This window comes from Raphanus sativus, chromosome 8, assembly GCF_000801105.2.
Source record: "Raphanus sativus cultivar WK10039 chromosome 8, ASM80110v3, whole genome shotgun sequence".
In the NCBI taxonomy this organism is placed as follows: Eukaryota; Viridiplantae; Streptophyta; class Magnoliopsida; order Brassicales; family Brassicaceae; genus Raphanus; species Raphanus sativus.
Window position 1 is genome coordinate 1588947 of NC_079518.1, and position 25226 is coordinate 1614172.

The 25226-nt window shown below is 35.4% G+C and overlaps 5 protein-coding genes across 35 annotated transcripts; 3 read left to right on the plus strand and 2 right to left on the minus strand.

Moving 5' to 3' along the window:
* The first annotated feature begins 5443 nt into the window (after positions 1 to 5443).
* LOC108805860 (branched-chain-amino-acid aminotransferase 1, mitochondrial) lies at positions 5444 to 8397 on the plus strand. Of its 2 annotated transcripts, none has more exons than XM_018577833.2 (10): positions 5444 to 5664; positions 5840 to 5913; positions 6363 to 6537; positions 6620 to 6796; positions 7135 to 7266; positions 7343 to 7441; positions 7546 to 7662; positions 7746 to 7841; positions 7949 to 8061; positions 8149 to 8397. In XM_018577833.2, exons 1-10 carry the CDS (start codon positions 5611 to 5613, stop codon positions 8261 to 8263), a joined length of 1152 nt encoding a protein of 383 aa, XP_018433335.1. In that variant the 5' UTR covers positions 5444 to 5610; the 3' UTR covers positions 8264 to 8397. The 2 variants fall into 2 exon arrangements, with proteins under 2 accessions (XP_018433335.1, XP_018433334.1); XM_018577832.2 differs by having other exon boundaries at positions 5448 to 5664; positions 5840 to 5922.
* A 1332-nt stretch (positions 8398 to 9729) lies between these two features.
* On the plus strand, positions 9730 to 12086 carry LOC108810216 (uncharacterized). 29 transcript variants are annotated; one of them, XR_008937584.1, is made up of 8 exons: positions 9730 to 9999; positions 10106 to 10214; positions 10292 to 10331; positions 10422 to 10536; positions 10649 to 10866; positions 10955 to 11045; positions 11298 to 11354; positions 11649 to 12086. XR_008937584.1 is itself a non-coding variant. In XM_056992195.1 (6 exons), exons 2-6 carry the CDS (start codon positions 10155 to 10157, stop codon positions 11709 to 11711), a joined length of 315 nt encoding a protein of 104 aa, XP_056848175.1. In that variant the 5' UTR covers positions 9734 to 9999; positions 10087 to 10154; the 3' UTR covers positions 11712 to 12086. The 29 variants fall into 29 exon arrangements, 5 of the variants coding, with proteins under 5 accessions (XP_056848175.1, XP_056848174.1, XP_056848176.1 ...); XR_008937580.1 differs by having other exon boundaries at positions 9739 to 9999; positions 10986 to 11045; XR_008937585.1 differs by lacking the exon at positions 11649 to 12086 and having other exon boundaries at positions 9736 to 9999; positions 10963 to 11045; positions 11298 to 11642.
* Positions 12087 to 14103: 2017 nt separating this feature from the next.
* Positions 14104 to 16162, plus strand: LOC108812530 (branched-chain-amino-acid aminotransferase 2, chloroplastic). The gene is made up of 10 exons (XM_018584811.2): positions 14104 to 14311; positions 14403 to 14476; positions 14567 to 14738; positions 14819 to 14995; positions 15071 to 15202; positions 15282 to 15380; positions 15459 to 15575; positions 15660 to 15755; positions 15824 to 15936; positions 16039 to 16162. Exons 1-10 carry the CDS (start codon positions 14246 to 14248, stop codon positions 16151 to 16153), a joined length of 1161 nt encoding a protein of 386 aa, XP_018440313.1. The 5' UTR covers positions 14104 to 14245; the 3' UTR covers positions 16154 to 16162.
* A 51-nt stretch (positions 16163 to 16213) lies between these two features.
* LOC108812529 (CSC1-like protein At1g10090) lies at positions 16214 to 20957 on the minus strand. The gene is made up of 10 exons (XM_056991951.1): positions 20591 to 20957; positions 19619 to 20119; positions 19187 to 19250; positions 18879 to 19088; positions 18312 to 18503; positions 17927 to 18225; positions 17571 to 17847; positions 17110 to 17385; positions 16810 to 17043; positions 16214 to 16729 (listed from the first exon to the last, which is right to left on the minus strand). Exons 2-10 carry the CDS (start codon positions 20044 to 20046, stop codon positions 16424 to 16426), a joined length of 2286 nt encoding a protein of 761 aa, XP_056847931.1. The 5' UTR covers positions 20047 to 20119; positions 20591 to 20957; the 3' UTR covers positions 16214 to 16423.
* A 1166-nt stretch (positions 20958 to 22123) lies between these two features.
* LOC108807326 (transcription factor bHLH74) lies at positions 22124 to 25094 on the minus strand. Of its 2 annotated transcripts, none has more exons than XM_018579596.2 (9): positions 24639 to 25094; positions 23669 to 24194; positions 23370 to 23555; positions 23227 to 23292; positions 23064 to 23132; positions 22861 to 22932; positions 22630 to 22749; positions 22418 to 22505; positions 22124 to 22335 (listed from the first exon to the last, which is right to left on the minus strand). In XM_018579596.2, the coding sequence occupies exons 2-9, from the start codon at positions 24122 to 24124 to the stop codon at positions 22313 to 22315; spliced, it is 1080 nt and encodes a 359-aa protein (XP_018435098.1). In that variant the 5' UTR covers positions 24125 to 24194; positions 24639 to 25094; the 3' UTR covers positions 22124 to 22312. The 2 variants fall into 2 exon arrangements, with proteins under 2 accessions (XP_018435098.1, XP_018435099.1); XM_018579597.2 differs by having other exon boundaries at positions 24404 to 25094.
* Positions 25095 to 25226: the final 132 nt, after the last annotated feature.

A 25226-nucleotide genomic window follows, 5' to 3' on the forward strand; every position in this document is an offset into this window, starting at 1 on the left:
CTTTTCATTCAACGCGCCGTTCTTTGAAAATGTTTTGTTACGACACTAAGGAACTCCACAGAAAATGAGATGAATTCTTTGGTTCAAATTGCTGCAGTTTTTTTTAGGCTTTCATTTATATCAAACTTTTGAAAAAAAATATACAACCACGTGAGTTTAGTTTGCATCTTACCAGTCTATTTGACAACAACTAAAGCCCATCTAGTGCATACCAGTCTATTTTGCATCGTCTTTTGATCAGTCTGTTCCAATTCTTCCTCCATGAAAGGCTTGCAAATTGCTGCAGCTTTTGCTAGCTGATTCTAGTTTTAGACAGATACAATCTGCAATATCAAAACCATAGAAAATCAAAACTAATAAAATCAAGAATGGATCTATGACAATCATAATCTGCTCGTAAAAAACCATTGTAGCTTTCGGTACAGGGCGACCCCTTAAGTCATCCTTAATATTAAACGTTGAAGTCATGATCTCTATATATAACAGCAACAAACCATGCTTCCCCAGGCAGAGTTTAGAGTAAAAAAAAACCTCCAATTTATACTATATAATATGTTGAATTCAAACACTATAAAGATACTTACTCAGTAACAATAACAACGTTTATTTGTCAAAAGAAAAAACAATAACAACGTTTACCATGGGTGATTTTCACATTGAAGAAACAATCAATAGAAAAGGCTATTACAGTCTCAATACAAATAAAACTGTATAGGTAAGAGAGATTAAGAACATGCATACCCATCCAAAGGGCAAACAGTTCAACATCATTGTACTGATGCATATACCTCTGATACAAAACCAAGTTACAATCAATCTCTGACAATACCCAATTACAGAACATAGAACATAAGTAATAACTACAACAACCAAAGCGAAAACCTTTTGGAAAAACCCAAGCAGATTTGTCTCCAGCAGCTAGGGGTGGGCATTTCGGTTTAGTTTCGGGTTCGGTTTGGGTTCGGTTTGGTTTGGGTAATTTGGGTTTTATAAAACTCAAACCAATTAAAACCAAAGTAGCTTTGGTTTGGGTTCGGTTTGGGTTTAATTCGGTTCGGTTCAGTTCGGTTTGGTTTAGATTTAGTTCGGTTTACATTATTATGGTCTAGTTTGGTTCGGTGTAGTTCGGGTTGGTTATAAAATATGAAGGCATCAGTTTTATACTTTTATTAAAAAATAATCAACTCATAAACGATAGAGTGAGAATATAAAAACTTATGCTACATGATTTTATATATAATAGTATTATTTGAATCGTATTTATATTTTTTTTAAAGATATGGAAGTTATGAAAAAAATGAAATACGAAACTTTAACTAAAATTTACAATATGTTAATACAAATATATATGTCATATATATTTTTACTATATATATTGGATTATCGGTTTGGTTCGGTTTGGTTCGGTTTAAACCCAAACCAAACCAAACCGTTCGGGTTGAGTAAAAACTGAACCAATTGGGTTACATAAAGAGAACGGTTTGGTTTGGTTCGGTTTAACTTCGGTTTGGTTGGTTCGGTTCGGTTCGGTTTGGTTTTTTTGCCCACCCCTACCAGCAGCCATTCCCTTGCCACTTCGTGTTGAGCCCAAACCAAGGAGTGGTATCAGGTAGCAAGTTCTTCTTTTCTTTTTACTGCCGTTAACTCTTAAATCTGTTTAACATGAACTGGGGTTTAACTCGGTGGCAAACTTTGTGTTATTCCGTTGTAGGCAGCAAGAGTAGTTTATGAATAATTGATGATCAAACTCATGGTGAAGATTCATGTCACATCTCTTGGACAAAAAAAACAGAGAGATTTCCAGGAAAAAAATTGAGCCTTTGAGTGGATGAGAGAAACACAGATTTTCACAGACAATCACATCAACAGATCATAGAGTCCAGAAACATAAAGCTTAGAAGATGAGTTTCACAGCCAAAAGTGTGTACCTTGGTGAGATCGACATACATGATGCCATGGTTGGAGTTGATGGTTGACAGAGAGTGACCTTCGAGGTACCTTCTGAAGCGGCCTCCATCTTGATCCTTGCAAGTCCTCCTTATAACCTAAACAAATGAGATATAGTGTCAGATCAGATTCCTGAAGTTATTTTATAACCTAATGCGAGATTGAAATAAAAATCCCAATATATAAAGAGCATACGCATAAGCCAGCAAAAAGAAAACAAAACTCAAACTCTATAAACCAAAAACCTAAGGGTGAGAAAAAATGAGAATCAGATTCCTCCATCACTCGATACATATGTATATGAATCGAAAGGAAAAACGAAGGGCTACAACGTTCATCAATTAATTTGCGCAATTAAATGTATAAGAAGCGGTTGTGAATTTGCAGGGAAGGAACCCAAGAGATTCAACACGTCGGGAAGAAGACGAAGAGAGCTGTGGTGAATGAATAAATTGACGTGGTAGTGTAGTTATTCCCTATTGGTTGATTTAGTTTGCTGATGTGGACAGCCTCTCCTTTGCTCATATTCTCCTTTTAATTATTGTTTGATATTTAATTTATTACTGCAAAGAAACTGTTATCGTAGAAGAATCTATACAGTATAGACTAGGGCTGGGCGTTCGGGTACCCATTCGGGTTTCGGTTCAGTCCATTCGGGTTTCGGGTTTTCGGGGTCAAAGATTTCAGCCCCATTCGGATATTTCTAAATTTTGGTTCGGGTTCGGTACGGATCTTTGCGGGTTCGGTTCGGGTTCGGATAACCCATTTAAAATGTTTTTAAATTTTCAAAATTCATTATATACTTTAAATTTTCAAAATCTATAAGAAAGATAATATATTACATATAAATTTTCATAACATATATGTCAAAATACCTTAATTTAATATATAAATTGATTTTCTTTGAATATTTGGATAAAGAATCAATAGATATTTAACTATTTTGGTGTTTTCAGTATACTTTAGCTATTTTAAACATTTGCTTTTGACTATTTGCATATATTTTCCGAGTATTTTGGAAAACTTAAATGTATCTTATATATTTTTAATATTTTTAATATACATTATATATAAAAATAATGTATATATTTAAGTATATAAATTTATTTCGGATACATTCGGGTACCCAAAATATTTCGGTTCGGTTCGGGTTCGGTTTCGGTTATTTAAATACCAAAATTTTGAACCCGTTCGGATATTTAATCAATTTCGGTTCGGGTTCGGTGCTATTTTTTTGGATCGGGTTCGGTTCGATTTTTCGGGTTCGGATTTTTTGCCCAGCCCTAGTATAGACAAATTATCTCAATTTGTAAGCAATTTTGCTAGTATTACAGTCCAACACCAATTAGTTTGTAAGATTTTTCTTTTTTTTTGTTCAAATGTTTGTAAGATTTTTATTACCATGAAATTGTTCTCACTCCCTTACACAGATAAAAAAACCTACAATATAGACAAATTATATCAATTTGTATACAATCTGTTTTGCTAGTATTACAGTCCAACACCAATTAGTTTGTAAGATTTTTCTTTTTTTCCTTTGTTCAAATGTTTGTAAATTTTTTATTACCATGAAATTGTTCTCTCTCCCTTACACAGATAGAAAAAAACAATCTATACAAAAAGCAGCTAATGATTTTAAACGATGGATAAATGCTTTCGATGGTTGACACAAGCATAAACAAATTGACACGTTAGCGATTATGTACAATCAAAATCTTTCATCTTTAAATGACACATCATTTTCAGAGATCTCATCAAAGTTTACTAGTTTAGTATGCTTAGGTAAAACGCTCACATTTCGTTACAGTAAATATTTCCTTTTGGAACTTTTAAGTAGATAACTTGAGTTGTGGATATTATCAAATATAGAATAACCCTGGACGGTAGTTTATTATCATTGCTAAATTAAATATATAATAAAAATAGTATTAACTAAAAATACACATTATATCAATGCTAGACCTCCTTTTTTTTTTTTTTTTTTTTTTGAAACACTAACGCTAGACCTCCAAATATCTACATTTTCATGAGAAATCTCCAAGTCATCCACATGCAGTGGATCGAAAAATATCATGCGTTAGTTGAGTCAATGTTACTAATAAAAGCAATCACGAATGATACACACCACCTATAATCTCATACTTGTCCAACTGTTCTGCATCTACCATCCTTAATATTGTTGGCAATGTAGATATTCGAATCAGGATTCTCACAACCACCCATACATATACTTTCGACAATATTGTATCAAAATTGACGAGACATGACTACAAATGGGATGGCTACAAAAGCATATAGTGTTACCTAAAATAGAAACGAGAAGGGTTCATTTAATGAAGAACTATGTAAGTAAATAAAGTTGGTATATGCATTTAGTTCACTATTGATATTATACGTGACATGATAGAGTCAATACACAACCGTAACCACACTTTTAAGTTACTCGATCACTATGGTCCCAGGTTACATGGAAACAGAAGCGGGTACGCGGAAACGGAATCGTGTGGAAGCGTAGAAGCGAGATTTTTTAAAAAGTTAGGAAGCGGAAACGTGTAGGAAGCGTATATTTATATATGTATATATATACACATATTAGAATATAAAATTACAAATATGACTAAAAATTATATGATTCAAATTAAAATTAAAACATTTATTCATTTATAATAATTTTGAATGATTTCATGTTATTACCATGAAAATATACATAAATTAAGTTTAGAAGATATTATTATACTAATTATTTTTAATATTTCATAAATAATTAACTCAATATATTTGAATATATAAGATATATCTCTAATAAGCCCTCAATACATAAAGATAATATATAATATTAGTTTTAGTATTTGTATATTTATATTCTCTATTTCACTATTATATAAAAACAAAAACATTGTTTCTTATATTTTTGTTTACTTACAACATTGTATTTTTTTTTAAACAGAAGCGTGATTCGAAAACGGAATCGTAAGCTTTCAACGTATTTTTAAAGAGGTATTTTTGGAAGCGCATTGGAAACGAGATTCCGAGAGCTTCCACAAGTTTCCGATTCTGATTCCGATTCCGAAGCGAAAAGCGTACGTATGACGAAGCTTCCATGCAACGTAGCTATGGTCAACAAGTTGCGTACCATCTAGAAGAAAGCACGTGAATGTCATAGGATTACCATTCTAAACACTATAACTATAATTAAACACATATTGTTTATATATGTGTGAGCTGGAAAAGTGTAAGAAACAAGGAAAAATAAAGAAATAATCCAAGTGTACAAACATCTAAATACTTTAACAGCAAGAGAAGAGCCAACATTTTATGGGGATACTATTAGGTTCTAATAATGTTTTTCTATGTTCAATTAAAACGCTTTGTAATTGTTTTTAATACCGAAAGAAGTAATTAATCATAGAATTAGAAACATAGCGTTAATCGCAGAAGACAAAAAGAGAGAGAAGAAACATAGCTGTAAATGCCTATATCTTCCTCTCCTCTCTCGCTCTCTCTCTATAGATATATATCAACCCTCCCTCTCTGCTCTTCATCTCTCTCTTTGTAGTTTGCACGAGCTCATTACTCATTTTCTCTAACCTGTCAAAATTGGTGACAGCATCCCATTCAAGAGTTTCAGTTTGGTGCACACACAAAGCTCGTACAACATCCTTCATGGCTCTTCGCCGCTTACTTCAGTCTTCAACAACTTCCTCTTATCTCTCTAAGGTTTGTACTTTTCTTCCAATAAATCATTCTACTATTTTATATTAATTTCTTGTTTACACAAAGGAACAACATAGACACTTTGATTATATTTTTAGGTAAAATAAAAGGATATTTGGTTTGTCTGAAGCTCACTCGCTCGTGTTGTTGTTTTGGTATGTCTCCATGAACATTACAGATCTGTACATTTCGTATGCATGGGACCAAGGCAACAGCTTCCATTGTAGAAGAACATGTCTCAGAGATGCTGAGGTCAGAACGGTAATATTGCCTATCCTTTCTTTTGTCACTACCACCACATAAAATTAATATTTTTTTTTTGGTAAATACATAACATAAAATTAATATATACACAAGAAAAAACGTTAAATTGGGGAAAAGAAACGAAATTACGTAAGAAAAAAAAAACAGATGGTAAAAGTGTATAAAGCTACCCGGTCTCATCAATGTAATGGGGGGTTCAGTTTCAACCCATTCCCCTTTGATGAGGGTAACAAAAATATTGCAACATTTAAATTTAATTTAATAGCTTTTTTGTTGTGAAATCTTAGTGAAATGAAAATGAGAAAATTATTTTCTAATTTTATTTACGTTTATCAGTGATCTTTAATCTATCTACATATTATAAGAGTCCACTTGTATATACTACTTAAATAAAAATAAAAATGACCTTTAATAGGCAAAAGTTTCTTATGTTGCAGTGAGGATGAAGAGTGTGCTGATGTGGACTGGGACAACCTCGGATTCAGTCTTGTACCAACAGATTACATGTTCGCCACAAGAAGTTGTAGAGAAGGAAACTTCGAACAAGGTTGCCTTAGCCGTTACGGCAATATGGAGCTCAACCCTGCTGCTGGAATTCTCAACTATGGCCAGGCAAAGCTTCAAACCTCATCCGAAAACACACACACAAAATATTCATATAATAAACGACTTTTTTTTCTGGTGGATGTTGCAGGGATTAATCGAGGGGATGAAGGCGTACAGAAGAGAAGACGGTAGGGTTTTTATGTTTCGTCCAGAGCTAAACGCGATGCGTATGAAGAACGGAGCTGAGAGAATGTGTATGCATTCTCCTTCTGTTCAACACTTTATGGAAGGTGTCAAGCAGACCGTTCTTGCAAACAGACGCTGGGTAAAACATCTCATCATATCGTTTGCTCCTCGATACGAGGGACGGTTTAGGTGAGGATAAGCGGTGCTACCGCCGCTGGTCCAATCCTGTGTTCCTCCCTATTATAATAGTCGGCCCATATATTCGAAAAATAATGGAAAGGAACAAAAACATGTTTCATATGAATGTATTTTTTACGTCACAAATTTAAATCATTCATAATATATTAAATATATTAAAATCTTTAGTCCAATATCAACTTTTATTTTTTTATTTTTAAAAAATTGGCCGGTAAAATTGGCCCTGTCGATGTGATCTTTGATTTAGTTCTCTTGAAAGACTCAGGCTTTTTTCACTAGGTTCCTCCTCCGGGAAAAGGCTCGTTGTATCTCAGACCGTTGTTGTTTGGAAGCGGAGCAAGCTTGGGTGTGTCTGCAGCATCAGAGTACACTTTTGTTGTGTTTGGCTCTCCCGTTCAAAACTACTTTAAGGTCTGTGCTTTTAAACGTTACCTTGGTCTTGTTCCTTGATCTTGACGTTTGATCTTGAATTGGATTGCTTGTATAGGAAGGCACAGCTGCGTTGAACCTCTACGTTGAGGAGGTGGTTCCACGCGCGTATCTTGGAGGAACTGGTGCCGTTAAGGCCATTTCTAATTACGGTCCAGTGAGTTAAAACACTCAAGTCAATACTATTTTGCATATGGTTTTGAGTACTGAAGTGTTCTGTTTATAAGTCAGTGCTGTTTTGGTAATGAACTGTAAACAAAGGTGCTTGACGCAATGAGAAGAGCGAAAGCGAGAGGATTCTCGGATGTATTGTATCTTGATGCAGAAACTAAGAAGAACATAGAAGAAGTTTCAGCTGCTAATATATTCCTTGTGAAGGTAAAAAAGGAAACTCTTTTTAAGAAGAAAGTTGAATGCTTCAATTGTTAGTGTAAAGATTGAAGTTTCTTGAGTCGTTTCAGGGGAATACAATAGTGACTCCAGCTACAAATGGGACGATTCTTAGAGGGATCACACGAGAGAGCGTTATCGAAATTGCCCTTGATCTTGGTTATGAGGTAAGTTTACTTAAAACCCAAGAAACAGAGTGTTCTCTGCTCTGTTACACTCTGTTTCTGCATTTTCAAACTCTTTTGCAATTCTTGAAAAGTGTGTAACGTAACAGGTGGAAGAACGAGTAGTTCCGGTTGCAGAACTGAAGGAAGCAGAAGAAGTTTTCTGCACTGGAACTGCCGCTGGAATTGCTTCTGTTGGAAGCATCACATTTCAGAACACAAGGTCTCTTCTTCTTCATCATATACATGGATAGTATACATATGTATAATATGCTTAGGATTATAAACTTATCTGTTGACAAATCTGCAGGACTGAGTACAAAGTGGGAGATGGTCTTGTTACACAGCAACTTCGATCTATTCTTGTCGGAATACAAACTGGATCTATCCAAGACACTAAGAACTGGGTGTTGGAGATTGACTAATTTGAGAGAATTTTTTTTTTTTTATGTTTGCACTCTTTGATGTATAATTTATAAGATAAAACTTATTAAAACTTTCATAGTATTGCTTACATTGTTTGCATCCATTCTATGTAGAGTATTGTTTACATTGCATCCATTCATTGTCTACATAGTAATATGAATTTTTTCTTTTTTTTTTGAAACTCGCATAGTAATAATATGAAAATATCAGATGATTTTCCTTAGTTAGGCTTAACCTTTTGACTGGATCAAAACTGAAAGACATTTTATATGCCCAAAACGGCCTAAAAGCCTGTAATTGAAATGCCAAAATAAGCCCAAAACGTCCAAATTATGAGACTTAGATTTACAGACCTCATAGAGTTTTTCAAGGAGATCCACCAATATTTTAGTGCTAATGTTTCTCTTTGCTAAAGCCTGTGTTGTGAATTTGTGATTAGGGTCTACTATGCAAGTAGTTAGGAATGTTGGTAGTTTACAAAGTTAGTTTTTCTAGATTTGAGCTTCCATGGTCTGTGATTCTAGCACATGCTCATAGACACCATTTAGGTTTGGTTGTTAAATTTTGAACTGAAAAAAAGGACAGAGAAATTAATTACAAGAAAATGAAGGGGTGAGATAGTTAGACAAAGATATATCTGATAGGACGTTATGGAAAGGGACATGTTTAATAGTAAGCATAGGATGAAAAACGTTGTTATCAAATCAGAAGGCTCTTTCACTAAACGTGATAATGAAGGAAGACGTTGAAAAGACGATGATGTGTGAGACATTTAACCAAAGTTTTAACTTATCGCTGACAACCTCTGCATCTGATGTGGCTATTACTTGTCGAGTTTATCCCCACCATCTCTGGAACTCCCATAAAGGATATATTGTAAATTTGTAATATAATAATTTGTCTTCGAAAATAATCCATATATTACTGCATGGAGGGCCATCCATAATCCCAGACAAGTAGACAACGCACACTTGATGCTGAGAACTTGGACTACTTTCGTTGAAAATGCGTCATCCATAAATTATAATGTGTATTGTATACAACACATGATGGATAAATGGTAAAATAATATAATTTATTTGAAGATCCACAAATCTATGTGATTCTATGCACAAGGAGCATAGTGTTGGATCAAAAATGAAAAAAAAAAGAACAGTGCTGATATAATACCAACTAAAAGTAATTTACCGATTCAAAAATAGGATATTTCCAAAATTTTCGTTAATTGTTTGGTAATTAACCATTCAAACGAGACAAGAACAAAGATCCATTGATCTCGATTAGTTCTAGCTCCAGAAAGACACGTCTAGATTGATCAGGTAGATAGACACAAGTGAGGAAGCAAAGAAAAAACATAATAATAACACACAGAACAAGATAAGAACTCTTACCAATAATTTCCATTTCCAAAAAAGAAAAATCTATTTATATAAAATAGAGTTTCCTCTCTCCTGGTGATGTCACATCAGATTCCAGGTCAGAAACTCAGTCTTCCAGCGTCTGACACGTATCTTATTAATGAAACGCAACGTTCTGTTTTCTTTTTGGTTTCGTACTGGCTTTATTTTGGTTCGGTGTTGTGATATGTTTTGAGGCCCAGTGACCACAAACCCTAATCCGTGTGGTTGATTGTGTTCTTCGTTTCTCTTTGATCCGCGGAGACGGTGACGATCTGTTTTATGTAACGGAAAGATCTTCAATCGCGTTGTTCCATCAGCGACATCTTTATAAATAGGTTAGTTTCTCTCTTTCGCGATATCTGCTACTCATCATACTCATATTAAAATCTTAATATCCATCTCTCTTAATGGCTAATTCAAAGGTTTTTTTTCCGACTTGAGGTCCGGGACGTGCTCATCCGAGGCGAGACTGTTCCGATTCTGAGAGACTATGAATGTAAAACTTGGTGGGGAGCTTATGTGGATGGATTTTATCATGGTGGATGTTAACGTGAGTGAATTTCCCGTTTACTTCTACATATCGATTGTTCTGAATTAATTTTTGCCGTCGTACTGTTATTATTCCAGGTGAACTCTAACCTGTTTATGAATTCTGATAGTGTTTCCGGTAAGCCTGATCATGTTGTACTGTTTTTATTTTTATTTTATTTTCCGAGCAACCCCTAATCCTCTCTACCCGCCCCTCATCAAAATTTAGGGTTCTTTGCAGGATTTGTTATCCACCGTACGAGTAGTTGTGTTGCTGAAGTCAACCTGATGTTCTGTTTCGTCCCTGTTTTGTCTTCTCTTTGGGTATCTTCTGATATCTTTAGGTTTTTCTCTGCTTTTTGGCTATTTTGTCTTTCATTTTGTCTTTCGTTGTTTTCAGAGAGTTCCAATTGATGTTGATTTTGAGTTCATCCGTTTTTCTGCTTCTTTTTGTAGACATCAGTTGTCTACCATTTATAAACCCAGCTTTATAAAAAAGAAGAAATCAACCTGATGAATCCTTTGTTAAGTTTTTGCTTGCGTTGTGTGAGATTCTTCAAACGCTTTCATTTACAGATTCATCACATTTAACCTCTTCTTAACTCCAACAACATGATCTAGCCATCAATGTGAGCTTCTTTCTTGCGAGGCGGTTTACCTTTGATTATAAAATGGTTAGCCTTCTCTCTCCTGAACAATCACCTTCTAAAACTTATTCCTTGACAAATGGCTAGCTCCAATTTTTTTCTCTCTGATTTGAAGTCCGTTAGATGTTCTCCACTGTTGAGGTTAGGTTTTTGCGATCCTGGGAGGCAAGGATTGGCAGGTGCAGTGTTGATGGAGTTAAGAAGAGGTTATTTCACATTTTTCATCCCTTGGAAATCGTCCTCATCAGAAAGCTCATTGTATTAGCTATTTTTGTCGAAGTTTGTTTTGGGACTTTGCTCTTATGTTTTCATTTATTAGAGATCTGATGGTGATTAATCCCACTTAATTCTGTGCATAAAGACAATTTCTTGAATTCTAAATTGTTATATATTTTTGACTCCATCGCTTTTCTGAGAATGGATCTATTAATACTTGATTATTTGTGTTCAAACTGTAGGCCAATCACCAAAAAGTTCGAGAGAAGCCACTTCTATCTGTTTTAGTATTTTTCCATGTACTTCTTCTTTGCTAGCTAAAAAGAGTCCAATCAATTAAAGAGTCTGTACTAGAGTTTTCCTAGGGCATATTCTCAAATTTTAAAGTTAGATTCTTGACCTTTTGCTATATGATATCTTGGCGTATGTCATAACATACTCTCATCTACATATCATCTTTTTGTACAGTTTATTGCGTTCTGTTAGTTTTTGGAATGTTGATGTTTCTAACCAGTATATATAACTTAAAACTTCTAAGTTCAATTGGTTGACTATTTATAATGAAAATCGCATTCACATGAGTCTATTTGCAGGCAGCCCGGAACATTGTGCTTCTTGCTGTTCCAGCCCTGTTTTTCACGGTGCTGTTGCTGTAGCCAGTGTGGCTGCATCTGTGTGTTGCTGCAATCGCAGCCTTCACCACCACGTCTTCAATCTCTAGAAGGGATGAGTAGATGGCTAAAACTGACATGGTCGTTCCTTCCGCTTCGACCCTTGCGGATGCTCAGTGTATGGAGGCTGTGGAAGTGATTAGAGATGAGAGAGGGAATTTGGCCTCTGTTGTCAGCGACAGTGTAGCCATCAATGTACTTCTACCGGAGATATCTGACACTCACTGCCAGTGAAGCCACAAGTTTAGTAGCTTCAAAAATCTGTATTTTGGTTATCTTAGGTATTTGAAAGATTGATTCTGATGAAGAAACTCAATTATTTTGATAATCTCCATTATCGTCCGAAACGTAAAAAGTTCACACTATACAATTCCATATATCCCCTGTTATTAGTTGTAACAAATAGCAAATGAATAAACTTGAACAACCCTATCGAGGTCAATCATCATCTGAATGAACTTACTTTTAACATATATCGTAAAACACACTAAGGCCCAATAATTTAGTCACTACCGGTTGAATATGGAGCACCTATGGGGATTATCAAAACTAAATAAACACATTAGAGTCTTATAAAAATTAAACGAATATTTTTTTTTTTTTGATCAAACCATACTTGTATTTAAATCATAGAGGTTCAAACTCCAATGTGTTTATTATTGTGACGAGTCATTATGATACAACTCTAATATAAATCATATATAACTTGTGACGAGTCATTATGATACATTAAGACAATGTGCACCATAAATTATCGACAAACACACAATAATATCAAAAAGAAAAAAAATAGTAGATATCTGATTGGTGACATATTATATTAGAGTTAATTTACAATAAAAATTATAACTAGATATAATTCGCTGTAAAAATATGAGTTACTAATTTTTTAAAAATAACTGATCGGTAACTTTTTGATGTATAAATTATAGTATTTTATTTAAGATAAAAATTTATAAATTTTAACAATAATGACATTTTATTATGAATCTAATAAAATAGAGTGAAAATATAATATATATACAATCAAAAATAAAGAAATATACTTTATATATCATGGCGAACATATTTATATATTTACGTAATTTCATATATAAAATTTTTAGTTAAAATAATATAAAAGAAATAATTATTTTTTTAAAAAATAATTCAAATCAAGTTAGAAAATTTATAAAAATCTTTGACTAAGTAAAAAAGTTATCTGATTTTTGTTAAAAAAATGGTTTAGTAACTGAAGGAAAGTAAACGATTGTCATGCAAAATATTAAATTGTTAAAAAAAAATGGCAGTTGATATTAAAAAAATGCTACTGTTGATGTTGCTTGATGTTGATTAATTATTTGAATCACCAAATTTTACAAAGGAGATAACTCAAAATTGTGCATCAAATATGACACTTATAACTCAAACACAAACACAAAAATTTAAAACTAAATCATGGTTGGTGTTGTTCAAATAAAAAATCATGGTTGGTAACAGTTTTTAGTTATAAAAAAAATAATAAAAAAAACAGTGGAGTCAGCTGACTCCACTCTTCATTGACTATCTCCGCCCCTAATTGAATATATATATATATATAAATCCTCGTGAAAATCATTAATAATTAGGATGTTAAAACATATCTAGCAACCGAGTAAAAAATAGCAGTAAGAAACAATAATGAATAGCCCAAGATTTTTTTAGCAAAAAAAAAAACAGTTTTTAGTTATTATAGTCATAAACTAAACTATTTAATCAACAGTAACTTATGTCACCAATCAAAGCGTGTCCCTGTGCTCAAATATACGATAACACAATATATACTAAAACATAAGCTAAGATAATATTTCTATAGACCAATTCTACGTTAAACGTCAAACAAACTCATCCTTGAACAAAGTAACCATGAAGATCAATAAAAAGATTTAAAAAGAAAAAAAAACACAAACCAATCTTTCCAAGGCCAAATCATATAAACAAACAAGTAATTCCCACCCCCTCCCCAATGAGTAATAAATTAAAAAAAAAAGAACTGAATATTATAATATAGATACAACCACCATGAATAAAGTAAATAAGTCATCCCACAAATAATCTTTCTTTCAATCAAACCATCGATCTCACACTTTAAAACATAAATCGTTTTCATTTATAACACTTCTGCTCATCATCTTCACACACAAACAACAGGATAAAATAACAATTATGCAAACTAAACTAACAAAAAACCATCAAACATGGAATTCGTACATACAACTAAGTAACTAACACACAATCTCTGAACAAAATATCATATCCCGCCCGTAGGGCGGGCTTTCCCTAGTAAAAATAAAAGAAAAGAAAATTCAACGATTTGCCAAAGATAAAAGCAAGACACTTCACATAAGCTTGGCGATCACTTACGTGTTGGAAACTTAATTTTGACACACTGTGTTCTTGGTGTTTTCTTCACCTTTTCTTTCTTGTATTATACATTTGTTTTTACTAAATCCATAAGATCATCTTCCACAACCAAAAACAAAGGCTCTGAAATTGTGAAAATGTTCAAAGCAATCTCATCTCTGCGCAAAAGTCTTGTTCTACCTCTTCATACACATATTCGCACGGTAAAAACTAATGAATTCTTGTTCAGACAAAACTCAAATCTCATATACAAACATGTTTGAGAATGTTTTTTTTTCTTTTGCTGATGAACAGCTACAAACTTTCTCCAAGTACAACGCACAAGCTGCCTCAGCCTTGCGAGAGGAGCGTAAGAAGCCTCTTTATCAGTAAGTTCAGAGCTCCATGTTATATATCAATACATTTTTGTCTCCACCAGAAAGCTCTGTTTACAACAATCATTGTTTCTTATTGCATAGAGATGATGAGTATGCGGATGTGGACTGGGATAATCTCGGGTTTGGTCTAACTCCAGCTGATTACATGTACGTCATGAAATGCTCAAAAGACGGTGAGTTCACTGAAGGTGAACTTAGTCGCTTTGGCAATATTCAGCTAAGTCCTTCCGCTGGTGTCTTAAACTACGGACAGGCAAAGCCTCTTGCAACCGCAAATATTTCTTAATTTTTATCTCTAGATTTTCTAACCAATTTGGGATTATATACTCACAGGCGATATATGAAGGTACAAAAGCATACAGAAAAGAAAATGGGAAGCTTCTTCTGTTTCGCCCTGATCACAACGCTGTTAGAATGCAGCTTGGTGCTGAAAGGATGCTCATGCCTTCTCCTTCCGTTGATCAGTTTGTTGATGCTGTTAAACAAACCGCTTATGCAAATAAACGTTGGGTATAAAACGCTTTCTTGTAACAGACGTTATATATAAATATATATCCTCTGAGTGACTTTTTTTTTTGTGGTCAGGTTCCTCCTTTAGGGAAAGGGTCACTGTACATTAGGCCTCTGTTGATGGGAAGTGGTCCGATTCTTGGTTTAGGACCTGCACCTGAATATACATTCATTGTCTATGCATCTCCTGTTGGTAACTACTTCAAGGTGTATATCCTCTCTCTCTTTTTTTTTTTCTTTCTCAGTGACAACAATTGTTAAATCTTTTCTCTACTTGTTTTTATAGGAAGGTATTGCTGCTTTAAACCTCTATGTTGAGGAAGAGTATGTCCGTGCAGCTCCTGGTGGAGCTGGAGGAGTCAAGAGCATCACAAACTATGCCCCGGTAAATTATTCAAAACCCACTTATGTTTCAATGATGGAGAGAGGCAACAAGTTTTTACAACAAACCAATGTGTTGTAGGTTTTGAAAGCACTGAGTAGAGCCAAGAGTCGTGGGTTTTCAGACGTTCTTTATCTTGATTCTGTAAAGAAGAAGTATCTTGAGGAAGCTTCTTCTTGTAACGTCTTTGTTATAAAGGTATAATATACATTGTTGTGGTGTTATCAGTAAAGACTATATATTATGGACTCTCTTTTCTGTATTTTAATATAAGTAGTTCAGGGTCGGACAATCTCTACTCCTGCAACCAATGGAACCATTCTAGAGGGAATCACTCGGAAAAGTGTTATGGAGATTGCGAGTGATCAAGGTTATGAGGTAAAACAAATCAAAAGCTATGTTAGAGCTCAAGAAACCAAACGTAACATACTTGGGAACATGATCAGGTAGTCGAGAAGGCAGTTCACGTGGATGAAGTAATGGAAGCAGATGAAGTTTTCTGCACCGGAACTGCTGTAGGAGTTGCTCCTGTGGGCACCATAACATATCAGGACAAAAGGTAAACAACCCTCACAGTGACTTGATCAAGTTTTACTCCACAAACTTAAGAAAAAAAAATTTGGCCTGATGCATGTATGCATATCTTTTCTGAAACATTCAGAGCAGAGTATGAAACTGGTGATGAGTCAGTCTGCCAGAAACTGCGTTCGGTTCTTGTCGGTATCCAGACAGGACTGATTGAAGATACCAAAGGATGGGTCACATGTATCAACTGATAAACCAGATTAGTCTGTGTATACACAACAATGAAGAACACTTGTGTAAAACATATATAATATATGAAAACTCTTTTACTCATTTCTCTTTGGTAATAATAATAATATTCATCTCTTTCGCAAAAAAAAAACTATGAAAAAAAAAAAGATTCCTAGTTGTACACAAATAACCAAAAGCATTGTTTCACTTCCCACCTGCAGTAACTATAAAAAAAAAAAATTCACATTTCAATTTTAGCAGGCAGAACTGTTAAAATCCTTCAAGTTATCTTATGTTCGTTTGTATATCTCGGGAAATCCAGGGGAATAACGACTTGGTGAGCCACTGGGACAAGACTTCACCTCAAGATCATGACTATTACTTCTTTGAAACGCTTTTATCACTTCTGCTTCGAGATTCTCCGCCTTCAGTACCTCAGAAGCTGGCAACTCCTGATCTGAGCAAGGAGGACTGCAACCAGCTTTGCTAGATTCCTGAGAACAAATTGGTATCTGAGAGTAGGCAGTTTTCAAGTTGTTATGCAACTCTTCCATCTTTCCTGTGATCTCATCCGCTCTGTCCATAGCGATAAGAATCTGAGAAAGAAACTCACCAGTCAAGATCCCACTAGGATATTGAAAAAATGGTAATATCTTATATATATATATACACATACCTCAGCTGGATATTTCTGGAATATAGGAGCAAACCTCTGCCGGCAATACTCGCTAAACAGAAGGGTGAGAAGAATCAATGGAATGGTGAAACCTGAAGCAACCGTTGACAGCTTTAAACCAAAGAATCCAAGAGCTATAACTTGAGACAAGATCAGTGAAAAGATTGTAGTGTTGTGGAAGATAGGCCAGTACTGTCCACCGCTTTCATATTTTGTAATATAGACATTGATTATCTGCAAGAAAAAAAAACATTTGAATCTCTGGTTCCATGTAAAAAAGAGATGAGAGATCATACGTACCTGATTCTTGTATATAAGATAGGCGAGAAAGAAGTAGATGAGCAGGAACGGTAGTATCAGAGGCGCAATGACAGAGTTGGTGAAACCAAGGAGACCGAACAAGAGCAGCCGAGGGATTTCAATATGGTAAGGAAACCTAAGTGTTTCATATGATGCATCCTTGTTCTTGACGATAACTCTTGATATCAGGTTCCATATAAGACCCACAGGTTGTATGATCTCACATGCCAAACCAGCCCAACCAGACGTGAAACAGTAGGTCATGAAGAAGCCAGCCTACATACACAATACACAGTCAATAATTAGCCATATTCAAAATCCAACATTTTTTATGAAGAGCCGGTTCATTTTAAAGATAAACAATAAGTGAGTAATAGAATAGTCATTCGTTGTCAAAATAAAATAAAATAAAGATAAACAATAACAAGGCCACAAGAAAAGTGTTAGCTGAGAGTGGTTACCTGTGTTGGAACAGCTTTAGCAAGTTGTGCAGGCAAGTCTTTCACACTAGAGAAGATGCTTAACTGCCTGATAACAGAACCTGAGAGGATATTGACGAAGAACACATTCCAGATGGTGAAGTAGACAACTCTGATACACGCACTTCTCTTTCTAAGACTCCTGGAAATACATCCCTCCAAGGTTGAAAAGTACATCATCAACGGTGGAACGGTGTAAAAGAACAGAACCAGTATCACACTCGGTAAGTACCCTGTGATCACCCGGTTCATTAAATCCCTGCAATAAATTAAAAAAAGATTATACTAACAAAATCAATTACACAATAAGAAAAACTGGCGGGATACTACTCACTCACTTTTTCAAGATGGGTCTTAGAAAAGGAAAGTTCTTTGATAGTGTGTTTAGTTGAGTCAACCCTTGAATGCCAGTAACAGGAAGAAGAAACACAAACATGAAGGCAACAGCACCGACGAGGGTTGCTATCTTCCGCATCCAGAGCTGGCGATAAGGTACTTTCAGGTTCTTCCAGTAGACATCATGAGGCTCTGGAGCCAAGTCTGCCACCCATAACATGGGGTTTGATGTATGAAGAACCTCCGAAGCAACGAGAGCATCGTAACGAGTCTTGAAGAACACGAAAGCGACGGGACGCTCCTGCAAAAACGAGCATAAAAATTTAAGCCTTTCATATAGAGTATATAGAGTTCAACGTATCAAAAGTTCAAAAAGAGTTTGCTTACTTCCTCGGTGGTAGTCAGAGTTGTCAACTCACCGAGCTCCAGTTTTTTAACACCGCCTGCCTCGTCAGAGATGATTTTAAAAGAATTTGTGGGTCCAGGTCCTGTACAAAATGTGCATGACTTCATACTCGGATTACAGCTTACATCGGGAGAAACATGTTTTATTGCCTGACGCATCTTCTCGGCATCATTCTGAGATTAGAGAGAATTGATTACCAATATTAATAAAATCTAAAATGAATGTGCTCCAAAATAAAATCACTGCATTTCTTTAAATTCTAAATGCCAGCAGAGAACCAACAGAGAAAACCTAAATCTCATTAGCTACTATAAATCTCCTGAATAAGCATTCGTGGCATCCAAGAAACAGAGTATACTTCAAACACACAAAGAAGTGTTATAGTGGAAACTTTTAAAAAAAAAGAGAGAAATAATTTATATTCTGCTAAGTGCAAGTCAACTAAGAAGAGGTATTAGCTGAATAATCTAATACTAATCCGACAGAAAACAAAACAAGAAGATAATCAAAGCCAATATGCTGCAAGAGTAACACAAAACGCATATTACCAGCAGTCTCTGAATGATGCCATCACGGTAGACCATAAGGTGCGACAGATAGCTTGGTGCATAGTAGTTTGTGAAGTATTGACTCACTGTCTCGCTGTAAGATTGATCAGGAGACTGAGGAACAGCACGCATGAGCACTGTAAAATGACTTGGCTTCGAGGACGATGCAGCCATATATGCCAGCCTCTTTTTGGCTATGGTCTTATACTCCTACAACGACACCAAACAACATATAAACAGAGTTAGAGAGAGAGAGAAAGAACAAAACGATGGAACAAAGAGCATGAACAAGGGAATGAGATCCTCACAAAGTATAGTAGAGCACATGCCGCAGAGGTTATGATGTACAATGAGATACAATGAACCCACAGCCTGGAATATAGAAATAAAAATAAAAAAGAGTAAAACTAGAATCAGCACTTTGGTTTTCTTTTCTACAGTTTACTGCAAAGAGAAACATAATCAAGTAGAAACATAGTACTAATAAACCACATGGGTGTGGTCGAGTGGCTCATAGCATCCCAAGTATTCCTAAGGAACCTGGATTCGAATCCGCGCCAACTCAGGTTTACCCATCTATGTAGTGCGGATTCGAATCCAGGTATCTAGTTAACCTTCCCTTGCGAGCAACCGGGTCGCAACCGGCCCAGAAGACTAATTGTTGGATCACGGCCCGTTGAATAGCCCAGGTTATCAAAAAAAAGAAAAACATAGTACTAGTAGAGTTAAGCGGCCATTACCATCTTGAGCGTTGGTTAAGATTCTCAATAGTGAAAATCGACAAGGACTCCAGATGAGCTTCCTTGTGCTCCATCTTCTGTCCGTAGTAGTTGACAGGCAGAACAAACGAGATGCAAACGACCGCAACGACCGAGAAGATACGAATGCTGCAGATGACCATCCTGACGAAGACCACGGCGTCGAGACCAGCGGCAGCCAACAGCTCGTCCTCGGTAGTCTCCCAAGCCTTGACGAGCCAACTCGGAGAGGGAGCAAATCTCTCGTACCAACGAGGATCGTTGCGTTTGACTCTTCCACCAGAGAGCATACGGCCGAAATAAACGCAGTAGTTGGACGGCTGTTTTCTTAGGATGGAGTAGAGCGAGACGAGGACTACGCATATTCCGATGTTGATCCCAGCAGACGTTAAAAGCGCTGAGACATCCATCTCTCACTTTTGTTGTCTTATTAAAAAGTGAAAGCAGAGAAGAACATAATCAGCTGAAAAGACTTTCCAAATCCTGAAAGAGGTAACGTTTTTGAACATTGAGAATCTGGCAAAGTAGCGGCATTAAATGAATTATTTATTAAACAAAACTAAGCTATGGTTTTAAGGACCGATCTCAAAAAGCTGCACAAGTAACCATATGACAAGGGATGATGAAAAGATTGCATAAAAGTTCTCAAACTTTTTTTTTGTAGCAAATCAAGACGCAAATCAAAATCTAATTTAACTTCTTAAACCCAATTGAACCACCACAATTTCATTGAACCAGAAGAACACTATCGAAAAAACAGAGGAATCCAATTTCATCGTATGATTCCACAACAAGAACCAAAGCCTAGATATTTATGAGAGACTCGGTCACAATTCGCATACGAAATCACGGTAAGATCAAAAGAAAACGAAATCTAAAAAAAAGAAAAAAATCTACCCAGAAGAAGAAGAAGAAGGAAAGAAAACCATAATTCGAGCAAATGATGACTTACACGGAAGAGATGAACACTTTTTGATTTGACTTGCAAAGAATGAGAAAAGCCCTGAAGAAGAATGAGAAACCCTCTCGCAAGATTCACCACGATGTTGTTGTTCCTTATAATTCAATTTCCGCGGAGAATTCGCGTACAAGTTCATATACTTTATCCCACATGCTTATCATAATTCTACAAAAAAACAAATTCAAATATTTTAAACTTTTCCCTTTTATTATAAAAAAACAAACAAAAAGTCAGATAATTATTAGGTGAGAATTATCATTTAAGAAAAAGAATCATAAACCCAACCAAAAAAAAGTCAGATAAACTTTCTCCTATATATGCTAATAAAATCTACAAAATTAACCACTTCTCCATTTGGAAAAACAACTTTTCCTTTTCTTTGTCACAGAAAAGCAAAAAAAACTTATTAAAACAAAAATCAAGTTGAAAAAATAGATTATTATTAGGTGAGGATTAAAAATCATAAACCCAAACAAATAATTTTAGGCGACAAAATCCACGTTGTGTGGTGTAAATGTGGAAGGGTGGCCAGATCATATGACGTGGCGAGATCTCAATGGTGGAGACTGTCTCTACGTCGCCAAAGTCTTACTTAACCGGTGATAACGAAACGTATGTCGGCTAGTTTATAAACCGTTCGATGGTCTCGATCCGGTGCGATTATGACACGTGACATTCTACAGCGACAGTTAAAAACCGTTTTCTTTTTTTTTGCCCGGGAAAGTATTATAGAGTAGGGTCGCATATCTCTCCTTCGTATTTCTTCGCGTGGTGCGAGTGTGTGTGAGAAACCCATGACAAAGACCATACAGATTATTTAAATGTTCCATCTAACTATAGTTGGACTTTGTGAACATGAATTTTGCCGTATGCATTGCATATCACATGTTTTATCATATGCCGTGCCGTGTGCATTATATAACCGGTTTGCTTAGCTGGAACACTAAAAAACTAGTATGGTGAGATTGATATTTTTTTAATGATATAAGCTACACATAAATTAGAATTTAGCTAATTAATTTTTTTTAGCTAATTAAAATTACAGTGCATTTTTTGCTTTTATATCTATTTGGTTTATGGTGTTTCTTGGGAATCATTCAAGGTTTAAAGAGTTACAACCTTGTAGCCGTATTGGTAGTCCAGCAATTACTCTGTGTATAATGCCTATTTGCTGGCTATGTAGTAGGACTAATCGGTGTTTTTTCTGTTTCTTTACGTTTTTGTTTGTAATAGATTTATTAGAAAGATTGATATCCTAAATGACATAAGGAGGAACTGCAAATAGCAAAAAAGCGAAAAATGCAATGACTATGTAAGAGAAGAAAACGTTGCTGTTTTTCAGAAACAAACAAATAGAATGATAAAGATATATTTTGTCGTATAATAACTAAGCAACATGAGTACAAACACATGGATAACGTACACTCTTATATACTACAACCTCAACCTATAATTTCATTTTAGTAAGTGCAATCTTCGTTGAGAAAATCCTGATATTCACTTGGATAGTGTTAAACTATGTAATCTGATTCCATATTTAATAAATTCATTCTTCTTTGAGGGAAAAGAAACAACGACAGAGAATCCAAATCATGTTGGTCTTTTAATAAGAAAGAATTAATAATAACAAGGAAGAACGGATATGTTACTTCTGACCAAAGCCTATACAAACACTCTCTCTTTGCAAATTTTCGTTGAACACATCCTTGGAAGTACTAGAGCTCTGGTTTCAATCGACCTAAGATAAGAAGTAGATATCAAGAAAGACAAAAACAAAAGACAGAGAGATGAGAGAAACAAGTAGGTGTACGTTTAGTTACCATTATTAGGTGAGAAACTAGACATATTCGATGGATTTGAGACGAACCCCATTTGGTAGAGGCTTTGTAGTTCACTCTCTAATGTTGTCTGCGCGATTAGATATAAAAAGAAATGTCTAACTATCATACCCAACAAAAAGAAAAGAAATGTGTAACAAAATTTAAAAGTGGATCTAAAAGCATATGATATGTTGTTTTCTGCCATTGCTTGCCTGAGGTAATGGGTTGTATTGTGGATTTGTGGTGGTAGAAAGGTTCGGCATCGTCCCTTCAAAACCGCTGTAAGGATTCAGCCCGAGCATAGGAGTGTTTCTGTCTCTTGATTGCAGAAGCTGAACAACGGACAAGATGCACAACTTTAATTAGTAACTGATTCATATCTTGCAAATTATGATAGAACTATTTCATTGTGTGAAGTTTTGAAGGGACTAAGATCTTCTTACATCTTTGGCAAGAATCCTGTCTATGTCAATGTTGAGTTCTGGATTCACCGTTGCGAGTTTCATAGACAAAAACTGGAGAGAAAAAGAAAGTAATGCGACATAAAACATTAGAAGAAGCAAAACCTCTTTCAGACCATGCATATACGTATGCAAACTTAACTTGAACGTTACAAGAAATCTTGCATTATTGGGATGATTCTTACCTCAACCTGTTGTTGCAATGACTGAACATAGTTGATGATCTCATCAAGCATAACCGCTTTCCCTGTGATCTAGTTGAACAAAGTATCAACAACAAAGACTTTCATCAAATTTATGTCAGAAAAAATCAAGTTGCTTGCTAAAAGCCACCTCTAAGTACAATACCTTATTACATCCCGGAACAAGCTCTTGAAGCAATCTCATCCTTTCACTAATCTTTTCTCTTCTAACCTTCAAACAACAAAGAAAAACAGCAAAGTCAGGAAAACAAATAATCAAATTATATATACTGCTAACAGAGTCATTACCCTCTCTGCAAGACTGTGACTATTAGTAGCTTGGCCTCTTCTTGCTCTCATATGAATGTAGTTTTCTTTAGGTGCCTCTTCGCTCTGTGAGCTCTCCTTCTCTTTGCTCTGATCATTTTTCTGTTTCTTCTGGCTCTGATGATCACTTCCCCTCTGAGGATCTTCTTGAAATTCCTCCACAGCTTTCTGCCATGTTTAGTAAGAATCACTCGTTTAAGCACCAAACCACAAAATCATAAGCTTTCAGTCTTTGTTCTAGTTGTCTTTAAGAACCTTAATGCTACCAAACCCAAACCTACCTTGTTCCGTTGTGATGATTCAGCTTCCAGTTGCCTTCTTTTTCTAGTTAGGGAAGCACCAAGAACAGCATCATCTGAAACCTGATGAAGATCCTCATGAGACTCTCCAGCTCTGATCAATCTTCCAACACTTCCTCCCTTCTTGTCTGAACCAAGAAACTGACCACCACCTCCACAATCACCAAAAGGAAGAAGACTAGCAGGCATGTCTGGATAGCCAGAACCGGGCTGGTAATGAGGGAAGCAACTCATCCCTGGATTGTCCAACCCCATTGAAGTGTAATGTGAGCTTGAGAAACCACCACCACCACTGACAACTGGATCCCAATCTGCAGAAGAGAAGAAATGATCTGCCTTTGCATACAAGGGCATTGATGTAACTCCAACTCTTGAGATCCCACTCTCATCATCTCCATGCTTAAACCCCATCTCACCTTCATTACTCTCACCACCCATTCCTCTGATTCAACCCTCAGAACTTGGTTTGGTGTAATTTGCAAGACTTGACAAAGGAACTTAAACCAGTCTGTAGATTTTATACAGTTGGAAAGAGAAAGAAAAGCAAATCAAGAGAGCATCAAATCTAATGTAGCAGAAGAGAAGCCTAGGATAAATGCTTATTCGAACTCAAGTCAAGAGGAGAATAAAGAGAACAATAGATTTATTATAGGCAAAAAAAAGCTGAGAACATTCAGAGCATAAAGTGGTAACAAGCAATGGATTTAGCTAACTTACAGCTCAGAGGAGCTTAACAAATAGGAAAAAAGTAGATTCGCTTTTAAAGAGTGTGAGAGAGCAGAGTCACAGACAAGAAGCCAGATGAATGTAAGCTTGCGAGATCAGAGAGTCAAGAGTTTTGAATTTAAAATGAATGAAACTGACACAACAACCCCATTGGATAGCATCAAGTTGTTAAGATCAGAGAACCAATAATTAGGGAATTAATAAATGGAAGGAAACTGAGACAAACCCTGTTTGAGATACTCCAAGATTGTGGTGCCCTTAGATAGAGTACAAAACAAGAATCAAATCCTTGTGGGGGAGTTTTACAATTTACAGTAAAACCTAAACAAGATAAGAGATGGTACACTCAGTTGAGAGAGTATCAAATGCTGTTTTTGCTTGTATAGGGGAGAATGAAGAATTTAAAGGGGGAACAATAAAAAGTGAAATAAATGAGAGATTCACAAGATGGGTGCTTGAACAAACATCAAAGCAAGCATCAAGTTCCAACCTTTATAGAATCAAAGAAACATTAATAATAATTGTGTTTAGTGACAATAAAAGACCTAGAGAAAGAGAAAGCTGCAGAAATTTAGCACTAATAGAGGAGACATAATATGATTATTTAAACAAAAGACAGAACAATTACTGCCACAACTGCTTTTATTTGCTCTTTTCTTTTTCCATTATCACACAACCTAATCTACCTCTTTAGCTTGTCTTACTTTTTCTTTTCTTGATAGATACATGTCTTAACTTTTACACCTTGAAAGTGTTTAAATTACACTCATTTGCACTTTGGGTTTTTATTCAGTATTTATTATCTCAGTCTCAT